The sequence below is a fragment of the Vitis vinifera genome, chromosome 6 (assembly GCF_030704535.1).
Source record: "Vitis vinifera cultivar Pinot Noir 40024 chromosome 6, ASM3070453v1".
In the NCBI taxonomy this organism is placed as follows: Eukaryota; Viridiplantae; Streptophyta; class Magnoliopsida; order Vitales; family Vitaceae; genus Vitis; species Vitis vinifera.
In genome coordinates this window covers 18,118,763-18,142,011 of record NC_081810.1, presented here as the reverse complement: position 1 = coordinate 18,142,011, position 23,249 = coordinate 18,118,763, and the positions used below count along the sequence as shown (strand labels likewise).

The window sequence follows — 23,249 nt, the reverse complement described above, 5'->3', positions numbered from 1 at the left end:
ACCTCCTAACACTGAAATGCTCTATGCTTACACCACAGAAGCAAGATGTTTTCTGGAGAATGGAATTCCAATCCTGAAGGCTTACATCAATGTAAAAAATAACTTTAGTTTTGAATCTGAGATAAACAATATAGACCAAATCATTAGTTTTAAAACATGGTAAAAATCTACCAAACAATTGACACAAAAATAAGTGCTGACATGAAAGGTCAAACCAAAACCTCCAGCATCATACAATATGGACAAGAAACCCAACCCAATTTTGTAAAATAAACTAAACATGGAAATATTCCTCCAAAGACAAGAACCTCCCTATGAACCCCAACCTCAAAAAGATCCCAATCCAACCTAGCCTACTTAGATTTGGCTGCCACTACTAATTCCTGAATATTGATAACCAAGGATGAAAAGAATTTCCTCCAAAGAAGAATGAAAGAACTCTACTTGGCACTTCAACCACATTGAAGGGCTTGCCTGATATTTATGGAGCTTCTTGGATGTATCTGGATTGCATCATCTCAGAACAAAGGTATCATACAGTGGCTTCACATCATCTAAAAATATCTGATACTTAGAAATCAAACCAAAATCTTGAGCAAAAATTTTCCATGGAACATCCCTACTACCAAGGGGATACCTTGATAACAAGAGAATCATTCATATCATCAAGATATACTGACAGAAAATCTAAATTCAGGGCACTACCAGTATCCTTCTCCTTGGAGTTCCCTAGCACAATTCTGGAAAATGGTGTTTAACTTGGGGGGACCATTCTACCAAATCACCATGGCCACACACGGACAGGAAAGCAAATGACAGTTGACAATTGCCAATCAAGACACAATCATTTTATTGATCTTCATCATGATATAGGCCTGCTCTACCTTGCAAATGAAACTTTCAAATCCCCAATAGCTTCAATGGATGATCGGATTATCTATTGTCCATGAAAGGAAATCAACCAACTCAAGTGTAGAATCAACAGAAAAAAAAAAAAAGTTCGGGAAAAAGAAAAGAAAAGCAAAAACAATATAGATAACCAACCACAAACCATATTAAAGGAAATGAGATAACGAAAGTACTGCAACACCTTTAAACTGGCAAAACAAAAATCCACTATCCTAACTATAGAAAAGAACAATGGTGCAGACATTAGTGCTCAAAACCTAGCACACAGGAGCAGGAACTACTTTTTGCTGCAAAATGGTACAGCTTTTGGACCTCATACAAGAACATATGAAGCTCCTTCCAACAAAAGAGAAATATTTTGCAAAAATTGCATCCAAAGATTCCCCACAAGGAGACACCCAGAACATACAGCAAAACCCGAAACATAAAGGTAAGACAGTTAATTATTTTGTATGGTGGTCAATATCACAGAGTATAGAGGCCAAGTTGACAGCATAAAGCTCCGTTGTGGGACCAAATGCATCCTTCCAAGTCATATTTTTGGAGGGCATTACCATGACATATGTTGTGCATGGTAATGCCATCCAAAGATTCCCCACAAGGAGGCACCCAGAACATAAGCATAAAGCTTCATTGTGGGACCAAATGCATCCTTCCAAGTCATATTTTTGGAGGGCATTACCATGACACGTGTTGTGCATGCTGTGTCATTTTTGGATGACATTACTATAACAACTGTTGCACAAGAGGCAGTAGGATTCTAGGAGTCAGGGATGAGGAAGAATAACAGAAAATGGTAAAGAAATGAAAATAGCCAATATAATATTCGACAGTCCCAATTCCTGTTTGAGAGGTCATTACAAGGACAAAATACCTCTACCCAACAAAACCTCTCCTGGAAAAGGTGATCAACATTTCACTAGCTCCTCCTAAGTTTAAGTATTTAATTGGATAATGGCTCTAAATAGAATTTTCATGTCATTTATTAAGATATATAGCCAGACATGCAGATCATGCATCTGAGTCAAGGAAAGGATGACAGTCATATTTCTTTGTAATCACTGTTTTTTGTTTTTGTTCTTTCTCCTTTAACAATCTAGCATCCTTCTTTTATTTTCTGTTCTTCTATTAATAATTATTTTTTTCGTATTAAAGGAGCATGAAAATCATCTATTTGCACATAGTGGGGGAACTCATAAGGCTGGAGCCTTTGCATTCTGCATATATAACAGAGGTTTTGTGCCAATAATTTTGACCTGGAAGAATCATCATTTAATCCTCTTATGGCCTTTTTTATAGTTTGTTTTCCTTTGATAGGTAGCATCTGAAAAGCTTCTCAAATGGAGTGTAAAAAGCAATCCTAGGACTTCATACAGATTTCTTTAAAGGTCTTTATGGTCTAAATGGTTCCCATTACAGTGATAATCAATTTTATGTCATTTTAAAGGCATAAAGAGAAGATATTCAATAGATATCATAATTTTTGTTTGCTAACTTTCTGATGTGTTGATACAAATAATTAATTACTTAGTTTTCTGGTCTAAGTGGTTTCCATTACAGTGATGATCAATTGTATGTCATTTTAAAGGAATAAAGATAAGATTTTCAAAAGATATAGTAATTTGTGTCTGCTAACTTTCTGATGTGTTGATGCAAATAATTAATTAGTTTTTTGTGAAATCAAAATCAATATTCATTCGTTCTTTTCTCATGTGCAAGTTATCAGTTTGCTAAGTATTAAAAATTAAAAAAATAAAAATTGAAATGAAACAAATTCTAAGGCCCTTACATGTTTGAAAACCCACACCGTAAATTCCATTCCCATCTGCTTCAATCTTGAGGTGGTACCACTTCCTATCACAAACAAAAATTTTCTTTTTATTAACAAGCATCACAATACAAATTTGAAACTACTTTCCCAACACAAAACGTGGAAATGACATATCTTATACCAACATAAAAACTATATTTAAAAAAAAATCAAGTCAGCTACACCATTAACCCGACCCCCATTGATTGGGATAAGACACTTCTTCAATGATTAGTGGAATATGAAAAAAAAAAAAAATGTGTAATTTTTGGACCATCCACTAGACAAGTACTAAATGGAGATCATGGATGAGGGGATGTTTGTCCTCAACAAGTTCCGCAGTCTTAATGAATGGAAATGCCAAGGGATGGTTTAAAGCAACAAGAGGATTAAAGCAATGAGATCCTCTTTCTCCTTTTCTTTTTACCATTGCAACAAACATTTTAAGTAGACTACAAATAAGAGCAAAGGAAAGTGGCACTCTGGAAAGGTTCCTCACAGAGACTAGGGAGGAGTAAAACTATGGTGTTACATTTTTAGCTTGCAAAACACACTATTCTTTTTTCTAATGTCAATGCAAAAGAGTTGCAAATTGTAATATTATCCTAATGATTTTTGGGCCCATTTCAGGACCAAAGATTAATTTACACAACAGCACGTTGTTAGGAATCAATACGAGTTGGGATCAAATTTCTAGATTGGTTTCCATGTTAGAATGTAAAGTTTCTAAATGGCCTTTAACCTATTTGGGTCTTCCATTAAGGGGAAATCCTAAGGCTACCATCATTCGGAATCCCGTCATAGATAGAATTTCAAAGAGATTGGATGGGTGGAAAAAAAAAAAAAACATTTTTGTCCTTAGGTAGAAGAATAACTCTAATTCAATCTTGTTTGTTGTTCATCCCTAGTTATTTCCTTTCATTGTACAAGATCTCATCCTCAGTGGCAACAAGGATTGAGAAAATGCAAAAGGATTTTCTTTGGTCGGGATTTAGGGAGGGAAAGAGAGATCATCCGTTTAGTTGGATCCAAGTGTGTAAGCTTAAGGAAGAAGGGTTGGGTTTCAAGGGAACATCTTTGAGGAACATGGCCCTCTTAGGGAACTTGCTTTGGAGGTTTCCTATGGAGAGTATAGTTCTTTAGCACAAGGTTATCTTGAGCATCTATGGGACAGATCCAAAAGGTTTGGACACTAACATTTTAGTAAAATGGTTGCATTGTTGCCCTTTAAATCCATTGCTTAGGCTTTCCAAGATTTCTCTAGTCATACCCGTTTTTTAGTGGATAATGGACAAAGATCCATTTTTGAGAAGACTTATGGTGAGGGGATCAACCTTTAGGTTCTCAACTTTCTATTATTTATAGAGTTACATCAATTAAAATTTCTCCTATTTCATCTATTCTTATACTCTCTTCCCCTGTAACTTGGAACTTTAACTTCAGGTGAATCTACATCAATTTGACGATAAAAGATCTTGAAAGTCTCATGTGTATTCTCAATGGTGTAAACCTATCACTATCTTCCCTAGATGTGAGAGTTGGGTCATTAGCATCTTCCGGCTTTGTTTCAAACAAATCTTTCTTTTTCCTTATCCAATCAATTAATTCCAATTTTCTTCTCTCCATCAAAATTCATATGAAATCAAAAGCCCCATTGAAGGTCAAGGCATTTGCTTGGTTAGTGGCCAATAAGCAGGTTAATACCAATGACTTACTTAAGGTGAGAAGATCTTTCAAAACTCTTAGTCCAGATTGTTGCACTTCGTGTATGTGCAGTGGAGATTCAATAGATCACCTTCTTTTACATTGTCTAACAACTTTGGAGATACGAGACAAGTTATTCAAACTAGCCAGATTAGATTATGTTCCTCCTAGATGTATCAATGACAGGTTGAACATTTCCTTTAGGGCTTTAAAGAGCACTATTGAAGGCACAATTCTATGGCAAATAGCTTGTCTTACATTGACTTGAATAGTATGGCGAGAAAGAAATGTGAGGATCTTTGAAGACAAGTGGAGAGCTTCATAGATGATATGGGATCTAATCCATTTCTATTGATTTTTTTAGGCATCTGCTACTATAACTTTCAATGGCATTCCTCTCAACGTTATTTAACTTGATTGGATTTTGATATGTAGATCACAAGGAGTTAAAATAGCAATTTCAAGTCATGTTGATGTTTATATGAGCATACTTCTTTTCCTCTATTTTTTATCAGGTTTTGTAATTTAAGAAAAGATTTCTCATTCTTCTCTTGTAATCTCATATTTTTTGTGAATATGTTTTTGTTTTGATAAAAGAAAAAGAGTAAAGTTACTTTAAAAAATAGAAAATAAACAACAAAAGTAGCATACCTAAAACCACAGGTCAAACTCTTTTAAGTTAGAATGCTGGAATAGGAAGTGAGAATGGGAAATTCAATCCATTTTTTATTCATTACTACATTTGAATTACTTATCAGAAATTGAAATGGGAATCAAAGATCTATTCTCATGGAAACCAAACTCACTATTATCATATTTTGATTCTTCTCTTTTACATGGTATTGTGATTTACCTCCATTCTCATTCGTATTCTGGCATACCAAACACACCCTTAGATTGATCACTCCCCAGCCCTCTTACAACTTGAGACCCTCACAAAAAGCAAGAACTCCAAACTCAAAAGCTAGATCTACCCTTACTCTTTGAAAAAACTCAAATAATCTCATCTATATTCCTTCCATAACCATCTCATCTGGATTTCCCACATAACATGCATCAAATTTAACACCAGCTGGCGAAGGAACCAACTCAACATCTATATCCACCACTGACTATCTAGGAAGCATAAAGAAGTCTGACCCCTCAAAAAGGTGCTAAGGGGAACTCCTAAGAACTCTTTTGTAACCAACATCCAAAGAGACGTACGAAAAAACATATTTTCTCACAATTCACATGACGATGTCCTCCTATCTTGAAAAACCTTAGCATCTCTTTCTCAACGAATAACCCACAAGATTGCTAGGATGGCTCCCTCCTCATAGATCCATGCATCTAAGGGTTTCTAAAAACCCCCAAAAAAGACATGAGCATCATATTAAAAACACCTCCATGAACTACCTAGGTTACCACTTTTAAAAAAGAGACTATGATAACTCTACAACAAGGGAACATTGGAGAAAGAGGTGGCCAAAAAGTTCCCTACTCCTCAAGCACAAAACACAATGATCATGCTAATGACTTGATAAGGCCTCCTAAGCTAAAGTAGATTATTTATATTTACTTTTCTATCAGTCACCAACCAATTGAGAGGATTTTCAACTTTCAAATGAAATTGGCTAGGGAAAAGGCACATTTTTACATCATAACAACTTAAGCTTTTGGGAAAGTTGGTAGGTTAACAAATATAGAACACAATTTTATATCATATTTGGAGACTTGAGTTATTCTCTCTAAACAGATTATCTGTAATCCAATGTCAATAGATAAAGTGATATAGCATGATAAACAATCCTAAGAATCATAGTGAACCACCAATATTTAGTCAAGTGTTTTACTCTACAAACAAAAGTCTAAACTTTTTGCTGTAGAGAAGAAAATGCTGCTTACCATATATGCAACCAAAAATGCATTGTAAAGTTGATGGAAAACTATTGGCTGCTGTAATTGACCGGCAGAAGATAGACATCAGTCTTCCTCTTAAACCAGAATTCCCAGGATTTACCTTAGATTCTGGAGCAATATTCTCAGTACCAGCAGTCCCTGCAAATAAAACCAATTATGAACTAAAAATGCGTAGGAGTGGAGTAAAAAAAAGGAAACAATCCCCCAGTGTGGGCTTCTGTCAAACCAATGCAAAAACTGAATGACTAATAACCAAGAGATTAACTAAAATAGCCAAGAGCTAAAATTGTTAATAGCAAATAAATGAACTCCTCAACAACAAATTCCTGCCTAAGCAAACTAGCATATAGTATTGTGATATTCAGATAATCTTACTGTGATTTATGGGCATATGCGACAATTATTCAGTACAGGGTGTCTATTCCTTTGCTCCTTAATTAGAGACTGTTGAGCATGTTTTGGATTTGAAAGATTTCCAGCTATAGAAGTCTTAGATATTTATTTAGAGGCATTAGGGACAGTTCTCTACCCTTCCTGGAAGAGTCTGCAAGGTACAATAAACTCTAAATTTCACTTCCATGCTTCCACACCCGCTCTCAGACCTTCATACTGCATCCTAGACCTCTTTAGCAGTCCTTACAAAAATAAAGGTACTGGTAATCACAAGCTGCATAAATAAGATTAACTATGACATCTCAATCAAATAACCAGATTTCTTCTCCTAACATGAATGGAAAAACTTCCAGACTCTTCTGTGACCCATTTGCATACCCAAACTCCCCCCTTCACATCAAGAGATAATTTCTTTGATGACTCCATCAGGTAGTTTGAACCTTCTAACCTAACAGTAGTGAACAGAATACTGATGATTCAGAGTCAGTATTACACACATTCAGCTTCTCCAAATAGAAAAGTTAAGGTACATGTTGAAAAGGAGAATATTCGGGTGAGATTTATTGTTGATCTCTAGGAATTATTGGAAAGGAGAATATTCGGCTGAAATTTATTGCTGATCTCTAGGGATTACTTAGCAGTATTTTATGTTTCAATATAGGCCTAGTCAACTCTCTAAATTAGGAAAGTTGATTGTATAATTATTTTGCACCTTTTTTATTATTTTGTTCTTTTTTTTGTGTCTTGTATGCCCTATAAGTAGTGTACATGTATACCATTCTCATAATCAATGAAATACCATCTTTCACTCAAACAATTCTCTCCTAGTTTCTTGTTGTTTAGATGGTATCAAAACAGGAACTTTATTTCTGAATTTAGAAAAAAATACCAAGACTTATTCCTTGGTAAACTCCACATTTTTTTTCCTCTCAAATTGAAATCCTAGCCTCTCACAATGTCTAAAGTCTCATCTGGATTCACCCCTCCTTCAAAGCCTACTGAAAACCATGTAATTTTAATCCTTCTTTGTCAAATTCCACCCCTACTATTTTTTATCTTGATGTACCTATAGCACTTAGAAAGGGAGATCGAATCTATACAAAACATTCCATTGCTAAATATGCGTCTTACCACAGGCTTTCTAATTCTCATAAAGCTTTCACCTCAAAAATCTCTCACCTGTGTATCTCAAGAACCATTCAGCAAGCCTTAGATAATACAAATTGGAAATTAGCAATTCAGGAAGAGATGAATGCTTTCAAAAAAAAAAAATGGGACTTGGGAGATAGTTAACTTACTAAGGAAGAAGAAAACGGTAGGATGCAAATGGGTGTTTACGGTTAAGTGTAGAGCTAATCGAAGTGTAGAAAGGTACAAGGAGTGTTTAGAGGCCAAAGGATTTGGACAAACACATGATATTGATTACCAAGAGACTTTTGCTCCAATCGCAAAGATTAATTCAATCCGTGTCTTGCTATCCTTAGTCGTTAGTCTTGACCAGCCCTTACACCAACTAGATGTTAAAAACACATTCTTAAACGGAGATTTGGAAGAGGAAGTCTTTATGAGCCTACCAGTGGGCTTTGAAAAACATCTTGGTGAAAGGAAAGTGTGTAGACTAAAAAAAATCCTTATATAGCTTCAAACAATCTCCCAAAGCATGGTTTGAGCAATATGAGAAAGTTGTAAAGGGTCACGGATATACACAAAGTCAGGCAAATCACACTATGTTCTATAAGCACTCAAAAGAAGGAAAGATTGCTATTTTGATTGTTTTTGTTGATGATATAATATTAACAAGTGATGATCATGTTGAGCTCAAAAGACTCAAAAGAGTTCCTGTTGATGACTTTGAAATCAAGGGCTTGGGATCCATAGAGTATTTTCTTGGATGGAGTTTGCCAATTGTAAAAAGGGCATTTGTGTTTCTCAACAAAAATATGTGTTGGATCTTCTTGGAAAGACAGGTATACTCGGTTGCAAGGCAGTAGAGACACCAATTGAACCTAATTTGAAGCTCCAATCTGCTAAACCTGAAGATGTGAAGAATAGGGAACAATTTCAGAAGCTGGTTGATAGACTGATTTATCTATCGCATACCCGCCCAAATATAGCTTTTGAAGTGAGCATGATAAGCCAATTTATGCACTCACCAGGTCCAAAACACTTTGAGGCGGTGTATAGAATCCTAAGGTACTTAAAGGGATCACCAAGGATGGGTTTACTGTTTGAAAAGCATAGTCACCTACAAATTGAAATATATATAGATGCAGATTAAGATTGGAGTAAAACCGATAGAAGGCCAACCTTTGGCTACTGTACTTTTGTTGGAGAAAACCTTGTTACTTGACATAGTAAAAAGCAAATGTGGTGCCTAGAAGCTGTAGTGGCTAGAAGTAGTGTTGAATTCAAATTTAGATCAATTGCCCATGGAATTTGTGAGGTGATGTGGGTTAAGAGAATCTTAGACAAACTGAAGGTCTCAAGTCCCTCTCCGATAAAGGCATATTGTGATAACAAAATAGAAATCTCAATAGCATATAATCCTATTCTTCATGACAGAACCAAGCATGTTGAGGTAGACAAGCACTTCATCAAGGAGAAAGTAGAGAACGAACAGATTGCAGATGTTCTTACAAAAGGACTATCTAAGAAACAATTAAGAAATTAATAGGCAAGCTGGCTATGGAAGATATCTTCAAACCAGTTTGAGGGGGAGTGTTGAAAAGGAGAATATTCGACTGAGATTTATTGTTGATCTCTAGGGATTATTGGAAATGAGAATATTCGGCTAAGATTTATTGTTGATCTCTAAGGATTACCTAGTTGTATTTTATGTTTAAATATAGGCCTAGTCAACTCTGTAAATTAGGAAAGTTGGTTGTATAATTATTCAATTTCTTTTTTATTATTTTGTTCCTTTTGTAGCGCCTTGTATGGCCTATAAGTAGTGTACGTGTATCTCATTCTCATAATCAATGAAATAACATTTTTCACTCAAACAATTCTCTCTTAGTTTCTTGTTGTTTAGAGCACAAGATGCACCAAATGAAGACATATCAACACTAGCATAACATATCACTACAAAAGTTCAGATGCTTTACCAAAGACCTACTATAAATCAAACTGGCACTTCCAAGTTCAAGGGCTCTGTGGAACAGGGAACAACCCAAACAACTATTGAGAGTTTATGAAGTATGCAAGTAGCAACAAACTAATATATAAAGCTAACCATAACTAAGCACGGCAGACGCACATAATAGGCCTCAAATCACCAAGTATTAAGGCAGCTAGCCCTTACACAACCACCAGAAAATGCAGCTAGTCCTCAAACATCAACCAATGGTATGAGAACCCAAACTCATGTCTGACCATATGAAAGATGACAACAGATGACAAGCAAAAGAATTTCTGACCTTTACAAGCATCCTTGTTTGGCTTCAAACCTTTAAAAGCATCACAAAGAAAAATTACACTTGTACAATCTAGTTCAGCTCATATTCGTAAATATTTATCAGTTTTCAGGATCCCTATCAAGGCCACATCTAGGATTGAGAGAATCAAACAAGACTTCCAATGGTCGAGTATCAAGGAAGGTAGATCAAAGTCACATGTGTTGGTCAAAGTATGAAGGGAGATTGGGCTTGGGAAGTGATTCTGCAGATTTTTAAGAGGGGATGACTCTTTATGGCACAGGATTATTAAAAAAGTATATGATTGGTCCCAATGGATGGGATGCCAGCATTATGATTTGATAGCCATTCCACCATCTATACAAAGCAGTTTCCCCAGGCTTCCCTGATTTCTCTCAGTACATTCACTTTTCAGTTGGTGACAAGTTCAAATATTCATTTTCGGGAAAACCTGTGGTAGGGAGATCAGCCACTTTAATTCCAGTATCCCAACCTCTCTCTGGTTGTGAAGTTCAAAGATTCTCCACCTCTTTCATTCTAGACCAATCTTCATCTTTAGTCTTTAATGTATTTGACCAAGAGATTTATTTATTTATTTATTTATTTATTTACTGATAGGCATATAACAGTAGACTGATGACCTCTATTGGTTCAATGTCTTTTCCTGATGAGAGAATGTGATCTTTGATAGCATTAGGTCTATTCTCCTTGAGATACTTTTTTCATGATTCGTGATGCAATTATTTTCCTTCCAACCAATTTATTTGGAAATCCCAAATGACCACCTAAAGTTACTGCTTTTGCCTGACTTGTGAACCACAAGAAAACAAGAAGGAAATGTTGCACTTAAATGAAACTTTTAAAGCCCTTATCTATGAGCATTGTATGCTTTGTCCAGATTGTGGTGAAATAGTCAATTAAATAGTCCTTCATTGTACTATAACTTTGGGATTCTGGAACATGTTATTTGAGCTTGCTAGGATCTTGGACCATTCCTAGAAATGTGACTAACATGATAGTCATTGATTCTATGAGTTTTAGAATACATTCCAAGGCCAGGGTTCTCTAGCGAGTGCCTATACTTGCTATTAGATAGGTGATTTGGCTAGAAAGGAATGCCAAGGGACAAATGGAGGCTTGCAAAGTGATTCTGCAACGTAATGTACTTCCTTTTCTATCTTTCCAAATCAGTTTCTCATGTTTTCCTTGTATCCAATGAGTGCTATCATGTCAATTTGAAGAGCACTTTGTTTCTATATTAAGAGAGTCAGGAGGAGAGTGCAAAGCGGAAACCCCTTCCAATAAGTTGCCTTGTGTAACTCAGATGGATGCTCCTTGGGAAACCTAGAATAAATAGAGATAGTTGGTTCTTTCAGGACCACTAGTGCAGAGTAGTTAGAGGCTTTTCCAAGCCTACTCAGGTCAGACAAACTATAGATGCAAAGATTCTAGCCTTGTGAGAAGACTTGCCTCAGACAATGCATCTGGGCATCAATTATTTTTTTATGGAAAGGGACCTGGGCACAATTATTTCATGTGTCTCACAAGAGAAGCAAGCCTCAGAAATTGAATGATCAATTCTGCAAAATCAATGGACGATCTAGAGAGTTGGGTTTTTAGACTTCCATTTCTCATCAGCCAAGTAGATAACAAATAAGTTGGCTAAGCAGGTGCCTCACTGCTATAGGCTGCGGGGGATTTCATGCATCCCTGAGTTATAACTCTTTTTTAGTGCCTTGACCTTAAAGGGTCCTCATCCTTTTGTGCCTTTGATTTACAACTCATGAATTCCTGTTTCCAATTCAAAAAAATAAAAGAAAAAGATAGTCACACCCAAGTTTATGCTCAAACATTTCACTTCAACAAGTAGGTTAACAGAAGTACACATTTTCTCCCACCATTTATACAGAGCTGAAAAGTTCATTAACTTAATGTAAATAAAGATAAGTTATCACCAATTAGGAGTCACCCATCACTTCCTATAAGATTTATAATTAAAATATCCTAAATACACCTGATGACTGAAACTGAACACTGACAAGGGATATCTGATATTAATAAAAACAGAAAAGAAAAGGAAAACACAAGGAATATGCTAAACAAAAAAAATAACAAGAAATAATAAAAATGAAGTATCTTTTCAGTCAAAACAAAATAAGTACACATTCCATACCATTAAATAGTAAAAATAGTCTGTTTATAAGGTTTGTGTCATCTAAATTAGCACCAGAAGCCTTCTTCTTCAGAAGCTCCTCTCCTCTCTTAACAACAGGCTCTTGCCTTGAACATAACAATGATTAAGCAACATATCAGGTCTACAGAACAAAAATACAATATGAAATGGAAAAAAGAAAAGTAGCTCAGTTTGAAAGTTAATACAAAGGGAAATTAAAATGTACCAGTCTGCACAAGCAACCAAATAGAGAGGATAAACAAGCTCAGAAGCCAGCTCCATATTCTCAACAACATTAAGGATCCCTAACTGAAGACAGAAAATTAAAGAAACAAAGTACAACTCCTGAGTTGTTTTGGCTCCTTGACACTGGGTAAAATAAACTTTTAGGTGATTGTTACAGAGTAAACATTACAGATTGGAAAAACCATGAAAAATCCCCAGAGTAAGATATGTTAAAGGTGTGCCTATAATCACCTTTCTCATTAAAAGATCATCACTTTTCAACGGATGCTTTCCAGTAACACGGTTGCTTTGAGCAATTGAAAGTCCAGCAGGACATCCTCCACTGCAAAGGAAGAGTAAGCTATTACAAAAAATTAAGGTACAACAAAAGGATTGTTCAAAGATCAATTTACTGCTCCATAGAAAGCTGGATTCCAGACCCTTGAGCTGGTGGTTGATACAAAATTGTATGAAGGCAAAATTCAAGAAATATCGCACTGTCCTGAGATCCACTAATTAATCTATATTTTGCAGCAACTTCATCATCAATTCTACTTGAATGACATTCACCAATCACCTGAAACCAAGAAATGGTTGATGATTAAAAACCAAAAGGTAGTCACTAAGAAGAATTGAACTCCTAGCTATCCCTAGCTATGTTCTCTGCCAATTTTGTTGATGATCAATTCCATGAGTAGCCTTTTGCCCCACCCCACATTTCCAGATGCCTCCCCAACTACAATGGTTATGCAGAAAACAGCAATATTTATTGAATTGGTTATACATTTGCTTTATACTTCATTGGAAAAATAGAGAACCAATACATTGGTTACAATTAGGCTAATGGAGGCCCATGGGAATGTCCCTCCTGCTTTAGAAGAGATCAACCCTGTTTGTCACTGATCTGAGTGAGAAAAGTTCAAGAGACACTGACAGGTCAACTAGGGCTCAGCCATTACATGAATGAAGATGTTAGATCTCTACCCCCTTGCTCTGATTCTGGTACATCTGCTCCAACTGTCACTGGATTCACTACATAGTCCTACTGGAATGTTACGGTAGGGTTCTAGAAACAACGGAAGAGTGATTGCTGTAGCTATAGGCCAGTCTTCTCTTTAAATGGTCATCCTTGACGCTGGAATGTTAGAGTTGGGTTTTAGAAATAAAAGAGTGATTGGTATAGTTATAGGACGTTCTTCTCTTTACATGGTCATGCTTCAAGAAAGGAAATTGGCATACATTGATAGAAGGTTTGATTTATAAAATTAAGAGGTCAGATGATGTAGGACAACCCTAGGATGGTTGCCTACACTCAAGGGTAGGTGGACTAGGGTTATATTTTTAGGGTGTAAGGAGAGGAACAAGGAATAAATTTTATGGTAGAGAAAAGTATAAAATAAGAAATAAAGAGAAAGAAGAAACAATGAAGAAAAGATGGAAAACCTTAAAGTCTCACTAAGGCCTTCTACGAGTCTCGCCTAAAAGAAAATCAATGGAGTCTCACCATTAAGGGTTGCAACCTTGCAATGAAAGAAAATATAATATTATTAATATCAATTCATCCCTTTGATACCAAGTAATACTAATCATACTTTAATGCAACTCATACTAATTCTCTTTCTTGATATATATCTTCAAGATTCATCCTCATCACCAAATACAAGGATTGGACCTTTTTTCAGTTTATGCAGCCTCTGAAGGTATTATAGTGATTTGAGATACATGTTCCCTTAAGAAGAGGGAACTTGTCTTAGGATCATTCTTGGTTTTTGTTAGGTTTAAGTTGGGTGATCTAGAGGATCTCTGGGTGTAAATAGATTACAAGCCCCAATAGGCCTCACCTGAAAGCAAACCTTTGGGATGAAATGTCACTTCTTTCTAGGTTAGGCTCGCTATATTGGTATTTGGGAGTTAATTTTAATGTCATTTGAGTCCCAATAATAAACCAAGAGGGTCTATACTATATCAAAGTATGTGTGACTTGATTCCTTCATCCTATGACAATTATTACCTATACTCTTCAACTTCACTAACGTACCTGTGTCAACCCGACCTAACAAAGGTTGAGTGGGACATTCTTGTCAAATATTCCTAATTTGCTTTAAATATTGACTTTTTTTTTCTTAGAAAAATATAGGGATAAAAGAGGAACGATGTGGGGAGAGAAATAGAAAGAGATTGTTTAATCAAGGATATATTATTCTTTAGGTTTCAATGAATTTATAATTGATTTTTTTCTTTTATTATGTCATATTCAAGTACCATTCAAGACATGGTTCAAAGTCGCAGTATCAATAATTGACTCAAAGGTCTTGAGGCATATCAACCTTAGCATCTTGGACAAGTATCGACCGATACGCAAAATATACTAATTTAAAACTAAAATATATTTTAAAAAATTATTACAATAGTAAAAAAAAAAAAAAATTAAACACAATTAAATGTACTCAAATTAATAAAATAAACTTCTTTCATTTAATATTTGTTACATTAACATATAATTTTAAACTATTAAATATAATTAATCAATATTAAATATTTAACTATAAATATATATCAATATACTAAAAATATTCTAAAATTCTATTATTATGTTTTATGGCATTTCATTATATATTTAATTTTTATATTTATATAATTAAATTAATTAATTTATTATTAATAATTAATATTCATATCTATTTTAAAATTATTATATATCCATATTTAATACTTGTAACATTTATCATATTTCAATTTGTTATGTTTTTAATTCCATATAAATATCCTATATAATTAATTTTATAAATAAATTGTCATACATTAGGAATATTTAATTTCATAAAAGGAATATTGTTAAAATTTCCTAAATCTACTCCAATTGCTACTTTCCTAATTCCTAAATTCCAAACCAAGAAAAGGGCAATGAGGCATCGTCCCACCTAACTCATCGCCAACCATTAACAAAGACCCAACTCCTTGTTGACCATCAATGAAGACAATACTATTCAACAGCACCAACACTTCCAAACCAAGAAAGAGGAAATGTAGAAGCATTGTCATCCCACCCACCCAATTCATTGCCAACCATCAACAAAGATGATATTGATGTTCAATGGCATCGTCATGACCCGCAAGTAAGCACTGAAGATTGAAGAAGAAGGTCAAGATCAAAACGATGCCTCAACCAATCCTAGTGCTACCACTCATCGTTGTTCAATCCAACAACAGCGAAGAAGATTGTTTTGTGGGTTTAAACCATGGATCCGAGTTAACTCAATGTACTTTTGGAGAACCAAAACGAGTTTTACCAATTTTTTGCCAAGTTAGTGCAAAACATGTATTAGGTATCGGACTTGTTGCGAAGCTTAGCGCGGCGAATACAACTCAATTGAGTCGTACCAGACTCGAGCGATACTTTGAACCTTGATTCAAGACCCTTTTTTTAGTTGAGTTCCTGCATCCTAAAATTTAAAATGTGAAAGATCAAACACCTAGATAGACACGCTCCCAATAATCATACCCTAGCCCATGTAACATAAGTTTCATTTGGATTTCTAATTATTTTCATTAAGGTTCAATTCCCTTTTTTTCTTTCTAGTAATCCCTTTTGCTTTGAGATATGTGGCTTCAACATCTAAATTTTTTTGCTATCCATCAAGAGGTTAGCTGGTATTCTTGTTTGACAATTAGAAGGATCATAAATTCATGCATAAGCTGAAGGTCAATGAAGTTATAGCCCTAGAGAATGTAACAAGGACTTTGGCTATTTGAAAGATAAAATGCTACTTTTCTTCAAGGCAATAAGTTTAGACTCCTATTAAAAAGCAAAGCTTTTTAACAAAATATCATAAATCCCTTAAGTTTTGAGGAAATCAGAACCTAACAACCTAATGAGGAAAGAAGAGATGAGTCAAAAATGTAGGATTAAATGGGAAATTTCTCTATAAGTTCTTCACAATTATTCAGTAAGAACGACTTTGATATGGCAAGAGGCTAAGAAGAACCTTTGGAATTGAGGAAATTAAATAGGTATCCATGGAAAGTTATTTCTCTTCTTATATCGAACACATCATCAGATTTAACCAACCACTAGGATTTTTTAGTTCTTTGTAGGTTGGGGGAACAACCACTTCATATCTTTTCCAACCTATTAAAGACCTCAAAATGGAGAATTTATTTTACTATTCACATCCATCTACAATCTAATACTTCATTTTCCCAAAACTTTATTTTCCAAAAAAAAAACAAAATTAAATAAATCTTAAAGATAGAGAAATCACCAATCTGACCTCCGTTTTTTAGTTCTTTGTTTGTTTGCTTGCTTTTTTTGTTTTTTGTTTTTTTTATTTAATTTTTTTAGCTTGATGAAACTTGTTGGAACCTATACAGTTGAAGTATCTTCTCTTCCAAATCCTTCATCAATTCCTCTATTCCTCTCCTCAAGTGCTAACTTGACTACTTTTATCTAATTAGTTCAGAAAACAAAAGGCCCCCAAAGGTTCGAGCCTTTTGCATGTTTAGTGGCCCTTAAGAAGATTAATAACAATGGTATAAATAAGCTTTTGTACAAGGTTATTGGAGACTAAAGGGGATGTTCTCCACGAGTGGGCAAGGTATCACTAGAGACAAAAAGGGAACTTTACATTGTCCTAGTTAGGAGGCTCCTGGATTTGGTTTGAATTTGAACTTGCAGGGGAGGTGGAAAGGGTGCTACAAGAAGGGGTGTGTGTTTTTAAACAAAAGTCCCTAATGTTGGACAGTTGAGGCCCAAAGACTGGTTGTTTCAAAGAAGGTGCTCAAGCTAATTATGCTTAGTTGAGGATTTTGGGTCTTCCATTTTCCTTTGGGACAAAGATTTCTTCAAGCAAGTGGGTGATCCTTTTGGGAGCTTTTAAAAGGTGGATGAGGAGATTGCGAGAAGGAAGAATTTATAATGGGCAAGGGTTTTGATCAAAAGGATTGAGAGAAAGGTGTTAAGGAGGCTACAAGTGGTTATAAGGTAGCTCTATTTCATTGTTCATTTGTGGTGGAAGCTCCCACCTAACGTTGTTCATGTGATTCCCTATGAGGAAAGGCTAGAAGCAAGGGAAAATTCATTGAGAGCTTCATACATGGCTAGAAGGGTGGGGTATGAAGGTTTGCAAAGGGGGGGGGGGGGGCAAAAGCAGATGAGGTATCAAACTTTACACGGTTGAAAGCTATAGGAGGTAAGGCTACTTCAAACTTTTCAGCAGAAAAGTTGCAAATAATGATGTAGGAGACTAAAGGGGTTGCATTAGAAAAGGACAACCAGTCTTCGATTGGAGGGGCAGCTTTAGAGGAGGGCAAGGTGGACTTTGATAGCCCATCTAGGGAGTTAGGTCTCAGCTGTGGAGTTTGCCAAGGAAAGGACCCCAAACCTTCCCCTTCTTGGCCCATGAGTGTTGTGCAGACCATGCCCCGCTAGGCTTGGTGGAGTTGGAAGGAGTTAAGGCCCAGTTGAGCTCTTTCTCTTCCTACTGGGGAGACCTTTGCGCCTATAATGGGTTCACATAAAGGACCTCCTCGGTGTTCAATGTCCTTGATGAGAGTCACTCTCTCTTCAGTTGACATAGCTTTGGTGGTGGAAACGACTTAATTCCAACGTACGATGAAATCCCTTTCTTCTTTTTAGGGTGGGGGTCTCTTTCTTCTACTCCTTCTCCACTTGTGGGTGTAGACTGTGAAGTACGACAAAATGAAGGGTTGATTTGTTAAGGGGACACGAAAACAAGGGCTATCAAGTCTTTGTTAGTGGAAGAGGTTGTAAAGGGTGGTCCCTTAGAATGATCTTCAAGGATGGTTGGCAGTGAATCTTCAGGCAAACCATGAGTTTAATGAAATTGGAGCTAGGGCAAGGAAGGAGGAAGAGTGTTCTGCTTTAGTCAAGAGATGCACTCCAAAGAACTCGCTAACGGATTTCGTCTTTCCTGAGGATAGATTCAATAAGTTAGCTTCTTTTAGTAAATTTGTAGGGCTCCCAATAGACACTTTTGATGAGAAGATCTTATTCCTTTTGAAAATACTGGAGCTTAGAAATAAAGGGAAGACTTTGAGGCAATGGCTAAAAAATGACCAGCTCTACTAGATCCAAGTTTGAGAGAAAGCTCTGCAAATTGGAACACTCTATTAATTTATACGACTAACTTGGTTGTTGGGAGGAGAGGAGCAAAAAATATTTAGGAATTAGCCAAAGTACGTTAATGAAGCTCTGAATTCTTTCATGGAATTTTAAAGGGATTAATGAGAGGGATAAACGTAGAATCATTAAGTCTCTAATTCACTCGCATTTGGCCGATCTTGTCTATCTTCTAGAAACAAAGGTTCAATAGATGTCAGCCTTTTTGGTGAGAAGCTTGGGTGTGGTTGATGCATGGAATAGGAGGCAATGGAAGCTAGGGGCCAAGCAGGGGGGATTTTGGTTTTCAGCGTAACTGGGTGCTAAAACTTATTGAAATGGAGATAGGAGCCTTTTCAATTTCTTGCCGGTTTAAAAATTACGAGGATAATTTTGTTTAGATGTTTAAAGGGGTTTACACTCCTACTCTGACTAAAGAGAGAAATTTTGGAATGAATTGAGTGCTACTAGAGGTCTTTGAAATGATCTTTGGTGTGTGGGAGGGGACTTCAATGTTGTGAGATTCTCGGGGAAAATGAGGAATTGTTAAAGAGTTTTAGCTTATATAAGGCGTTTTACAGAGCTTATCTAGGATTTAGATCTTAAAGATCTCCTACTTTTTGGTGGACCATTTACTTGGTGTGGCGGGTTAAGTAATAAGCTAGCTTCTAGGCTGTATCATTTACTTGTTTTTGAAGATCAGGAGACTTAGTTCAGCGACTTGTACCAAAGCACCCATCCACATCCAACCTCAAATCATACACCAATCCTACTTGATGGTGGAGGAATAACAAAGAAAAAACTCCTTACAGATTTGAAAACATGTGGTTGAAGGTGGAAAGCTTCAAAGAGATGATCAGGAATTGGTGGGAGAGGTACAATGTACAAGGCTTGTTTAGTCACATTCTAGCAGTTAAGCTTAAAGCCTTAAAGTAGGATCTTAAAAGTATGGAATAAGAGGTATTTGTTGACATTTCTACTTAGAAGCTAGCAGCCATGGCGCAAATAGATTTCTCAGAAGCAAAAGAAAGGGAAAGGCCTCTTACAGTGGAGTAAAAAAAGGTTAGAAGGGGGTCGTGGATGATTTTAAAAAATGGGCAAAGATGGAGTAAATCTCTTGGAGAAAAAAATCAAAAGATTTCTCTAAGGATGTAGTGTGAAATCCGAAGGCAAAAGGGGGGGGATTGGGTTTTGGGAAGATTTCTCTAAGGAATCTCGCTCTCTTAGGGAAATGGTTGTGGAGGTACCCTAGAGAGGGTTCAGCTCTATGGCATCAAGTCATCTTAAGCATTTATGGATCACACTCTAATGGTTGGGATGCTAACACTTTAGTCAGATGATCACATCGTTGTCCTTGGAAGGCTATTGCACAAGTCTTTGAGGAGTTTTCCATGTTTACTCGGTTTGTGGTAGGAAATGGGAAAAGAATTCGATTCTGGGAAGATTTGTGGTAGGGGGACCAATCTTTGGGATCCCAATATCCAAGACTATTTAGAGTAGTCTTGGATAAAAATATTCTTATTTCTTCAATTCTCGGTTCTACTCGTCCTTTCTCTTGGAACTTTAATTTTCGTCGTAACCTTTCAGATTCTAAGATAGAAGATTTAGAAGGCCTCATGCGGTCACTTGATGGTTTGCATCTATCACTTTCGGTTTCAGATGCCAGATCCTGACCTTTATCTTCTTCAGGGCTTTTTTCAGTCAAATCTTTCTTTCTAACCTTATCCCAATTTTCTAGTTCTCCTCCGGTTTTTCCTTCTAAGTTCGTTTGGAAATTTCAAGTCCCTTTCAAAGTGAAATCTTTTATCTGGTTAGTGGCACACAAGAAGGTAAATACTAATGACATGCTACAATTGAGAAGACCCTACAAAGCTCTTAGTCCTAATATTTGTATTTTGTGCATGATATATGGGGAATCAGCAGATCATCTTTTCCTACATTGCTCTTTGACGATGGAGTTGCGGCACAGATTATTTCAGTTAACCAAGATGGATTGGGTCCCCCCGATGAGCATCTTTGACATGATGTCCATCAAATTTAATGGTTTTGGTTCATTAAAGAGGGGAATAGTTTTGTGGCAAGCTGCTAGCATCGCTTTAATTTGGGTTGTGTGGCAGGAAAGAAACGCGATGATTTTTTAGGATAAAGCAAGGAATTCAGAGTATCTTTGGGATTCTATTTTTTCCTTGCTTCTCTTTGGGCTTTCTGCTCCAAGGTTTTTAAGGGGACTCCCCTTAATGTGGTACAACTTGACTGGTTAGCGGTGTGTAATTCACAAGGATTGGTCTAATCTAGAGTGTTAACTTGTTTTTCAATGTACTTTCTTATTTTTGTATTCTTGTAGTTTAGTTTTCTTTTGTGGGAGGATTTCTCATCCTTCTCTTGTACTTCTTTTTTCGTTCAATATATCCCTTTGTCGTTTCCTATCAAAAGAACTTTGCTTAAAAATGGGGATAAGAACACTAATTTATTTCACAAAATGGCTAATACTTGAAGGAGAAATTTTTTGGCCAAGATAAGGGTGAATTGTGAATTGCTATCAGAGAAGGATAACATTAAAGAGGGTGTGGCAAATGCTTTTCACATGATTTTGTCTAAGGTGGAGGAGTAGAGGTCAAGCATTGGCAGGTTGGTGTTTGATTCCTTACCTAATGTTGATTCAGAAGCTCTAGAGATTCCCTTCTCCAAAGAAGAGGTCCTAGCCGCTTTATCTAGCTTAAGTGGAGATAAAGTCATTGGTCTAGATGGCTTTTTTTTTTTTTATCAGAAACGAAAAAGCTTATATTAATAAAAGAACAAATACAGAAGAGAACAAAGAAACAACAGAAAGAGAAAAAAACCAAGGGAAGGATGAGAGGTCCTTCCTACACAAGAACCAAGGAAAACACCCAACAATAGAAAACTAAAAACAAAAGAGAACCCAACAAACTTCAAACTCTTGAAACGCAAACCCCAATCCAATTGATTTGTAGAATGCTTAGAGGAACTCCTCTAAAAGCTTCAGTACAAGAAGCCCATAGAGACGAGTAAAACCGAATCAAATCCCAAACCACCTCTTCCGCTCTCCCTTTATCCTCAAAGATTCTATTATTCCTTTCTTGCCACACCATCCAAATCAAAGTAAGGCAAGCAATTTGCCAAAGAATCTTGCCTCTTACTGAGTTCCCCAAGCCTTTAAAAGAAATAACCAACATATCCTCAATGCTCCTTGGAGGAACCCAAATCACACCTACTAGATTGAACAACCTGTGCCAAAATCCAATGGTGACAGGACAATGAAGAAAAAGGTGGTCAATCGACTCTCCATTTCCTTTGCAAAGAATGCACCATTGAGGACAGAGGGCTTTGTAGGGTCTTCTCAATTGCAACTTGTCATTAGTGTTTACCTTCCCATGTGCTACTAACCAAGCGAGGGCCTTAACCTTTGAAGGGACTTTTGAGCTCCATAAAAACTTGGCCGGAAGGAACATTAAAGGATTTGAATCTCTTGACAATGCATAGAAAAAAGATTTCACTGAAAACGAGCCTGACGAAGACAAAGACCACGCTCTTGAGTCTGATGAAGAAGGGGAAAGAAGCACAGAATGAAGAGAGGACATTAATCTCTGAAGGAGATCAATTTCTGAATCCGTTAGATTGCGGCGAAAGTTAAAATTCCAAGACAATGGAAAGGAATTGCCAAGGACGTTTGAGACAGTAAGGTTTCTCACAGAAATAACTCTGTAGAGATCAGCAAATTGAGCACACAAAGTTTGGTTTCCCCACCAAAGATCTTCCCAAAACCGAATTCTCTCCCCATTGCCCACCACTAGGCGAACAAAAGGGGAGAACTCTTGGAAAACTTGAGCAATAGCCTTCCAAGGACATCTGTGAGACCATCTAACCACCATGTTGGCGTCCCATCCATTAGGATGGGTCCCATATATACTCGCAATAACCTTATGCCAAAGACCGCTCCTTTCTCTAGGAAACCTCCAAAGCCATTTCCCTAAGAGGGCACTATTTCTCATAGAGGTCTTCCCAAAGCCCAAACCTCCCATCTCCCTTGGTCTACTGACAACCTCCCATCTGATAAGGTGATCTCTCTTCCCTTCCCCAGCCCCAGACCAAAGAAAATCCCTTTGCATCTTCTCAATCTTTGAAGCTATAGATACAGGGATTTTGAAGAGGGAAAGGAAGTAGCTAGGGATGTGAGACAGACAAGACTGAATTAGAGTAATCCTCCCTCCCAAAGACAAATAGGCCTTTTTCCACCCATCCAACCTCCTCGAAATTCTCTCAACCACTGGATCCCAAAATCCTATTGTCTTTGGGTTCCCTCCTAAAGGAAGGCCTAAATAAGACAAATGTCACTCTGACACTCTGCACTCCAAAACCAAAGCCAAACTAGACAACATTTCCTGCCTAGTGTTAATACCTGAAATGGTGCTTTTTTCTAAGTTGATTTTTAAACCAGATACTTGCCCAAAAACCAAAAGGATAATCTTAAGGTTTTGAAGAAGATCCAAAGAGGCTTTAAAGAAAAATATGGTATCATCAGCAAACTGTAACAAGGACACTCTAGTCCTATCCCTCCCCACAAGGAAACCCTCAGTTATCCCA

General features: G+C 36.5%; 1 protein-coding gene across 1 annotated transcript in view; it reads right to left on the bottom strand.

Annotated features, from left to right (window-relative positions):
* LOC100244477 (uncharacterized) overlaps window positions 1-23,249 on the bottom strand; it is a 119,648-nt gene that overhangs the window by 76,354 nt on the left and 20,045 nt on the right. The window contains exons 4-9 of the mRNA XM_010653244.3: window positions 12,970-13,106; window positions 12,782-12,872; window positions 12,531-12,613; window positions 12,305-12,411; window positions 6,311-6,463; window positions 2,699-2,763 (exon numbers count right to left, since the gene is read on the bottom strand). Of these exons, the coding sequence (XP_010651546.1) occupies window positions 2,699-2,763; window positions 6,311-6,463; window positions 12,305-12,411; window positions 12,531-12,613; window positions 12,782-12,872; window positions 12,970-13,106 (636 nt within the window). The remainder of the gene's footprint in view (window positions 1-2,698; window positions 2,764-6,310; window positions 6,464-12,304; window positions 12,412-12,530; window positions 12,614-12,781; window positions 12,873-12,969; window positions 13,107-23,249) is intronic.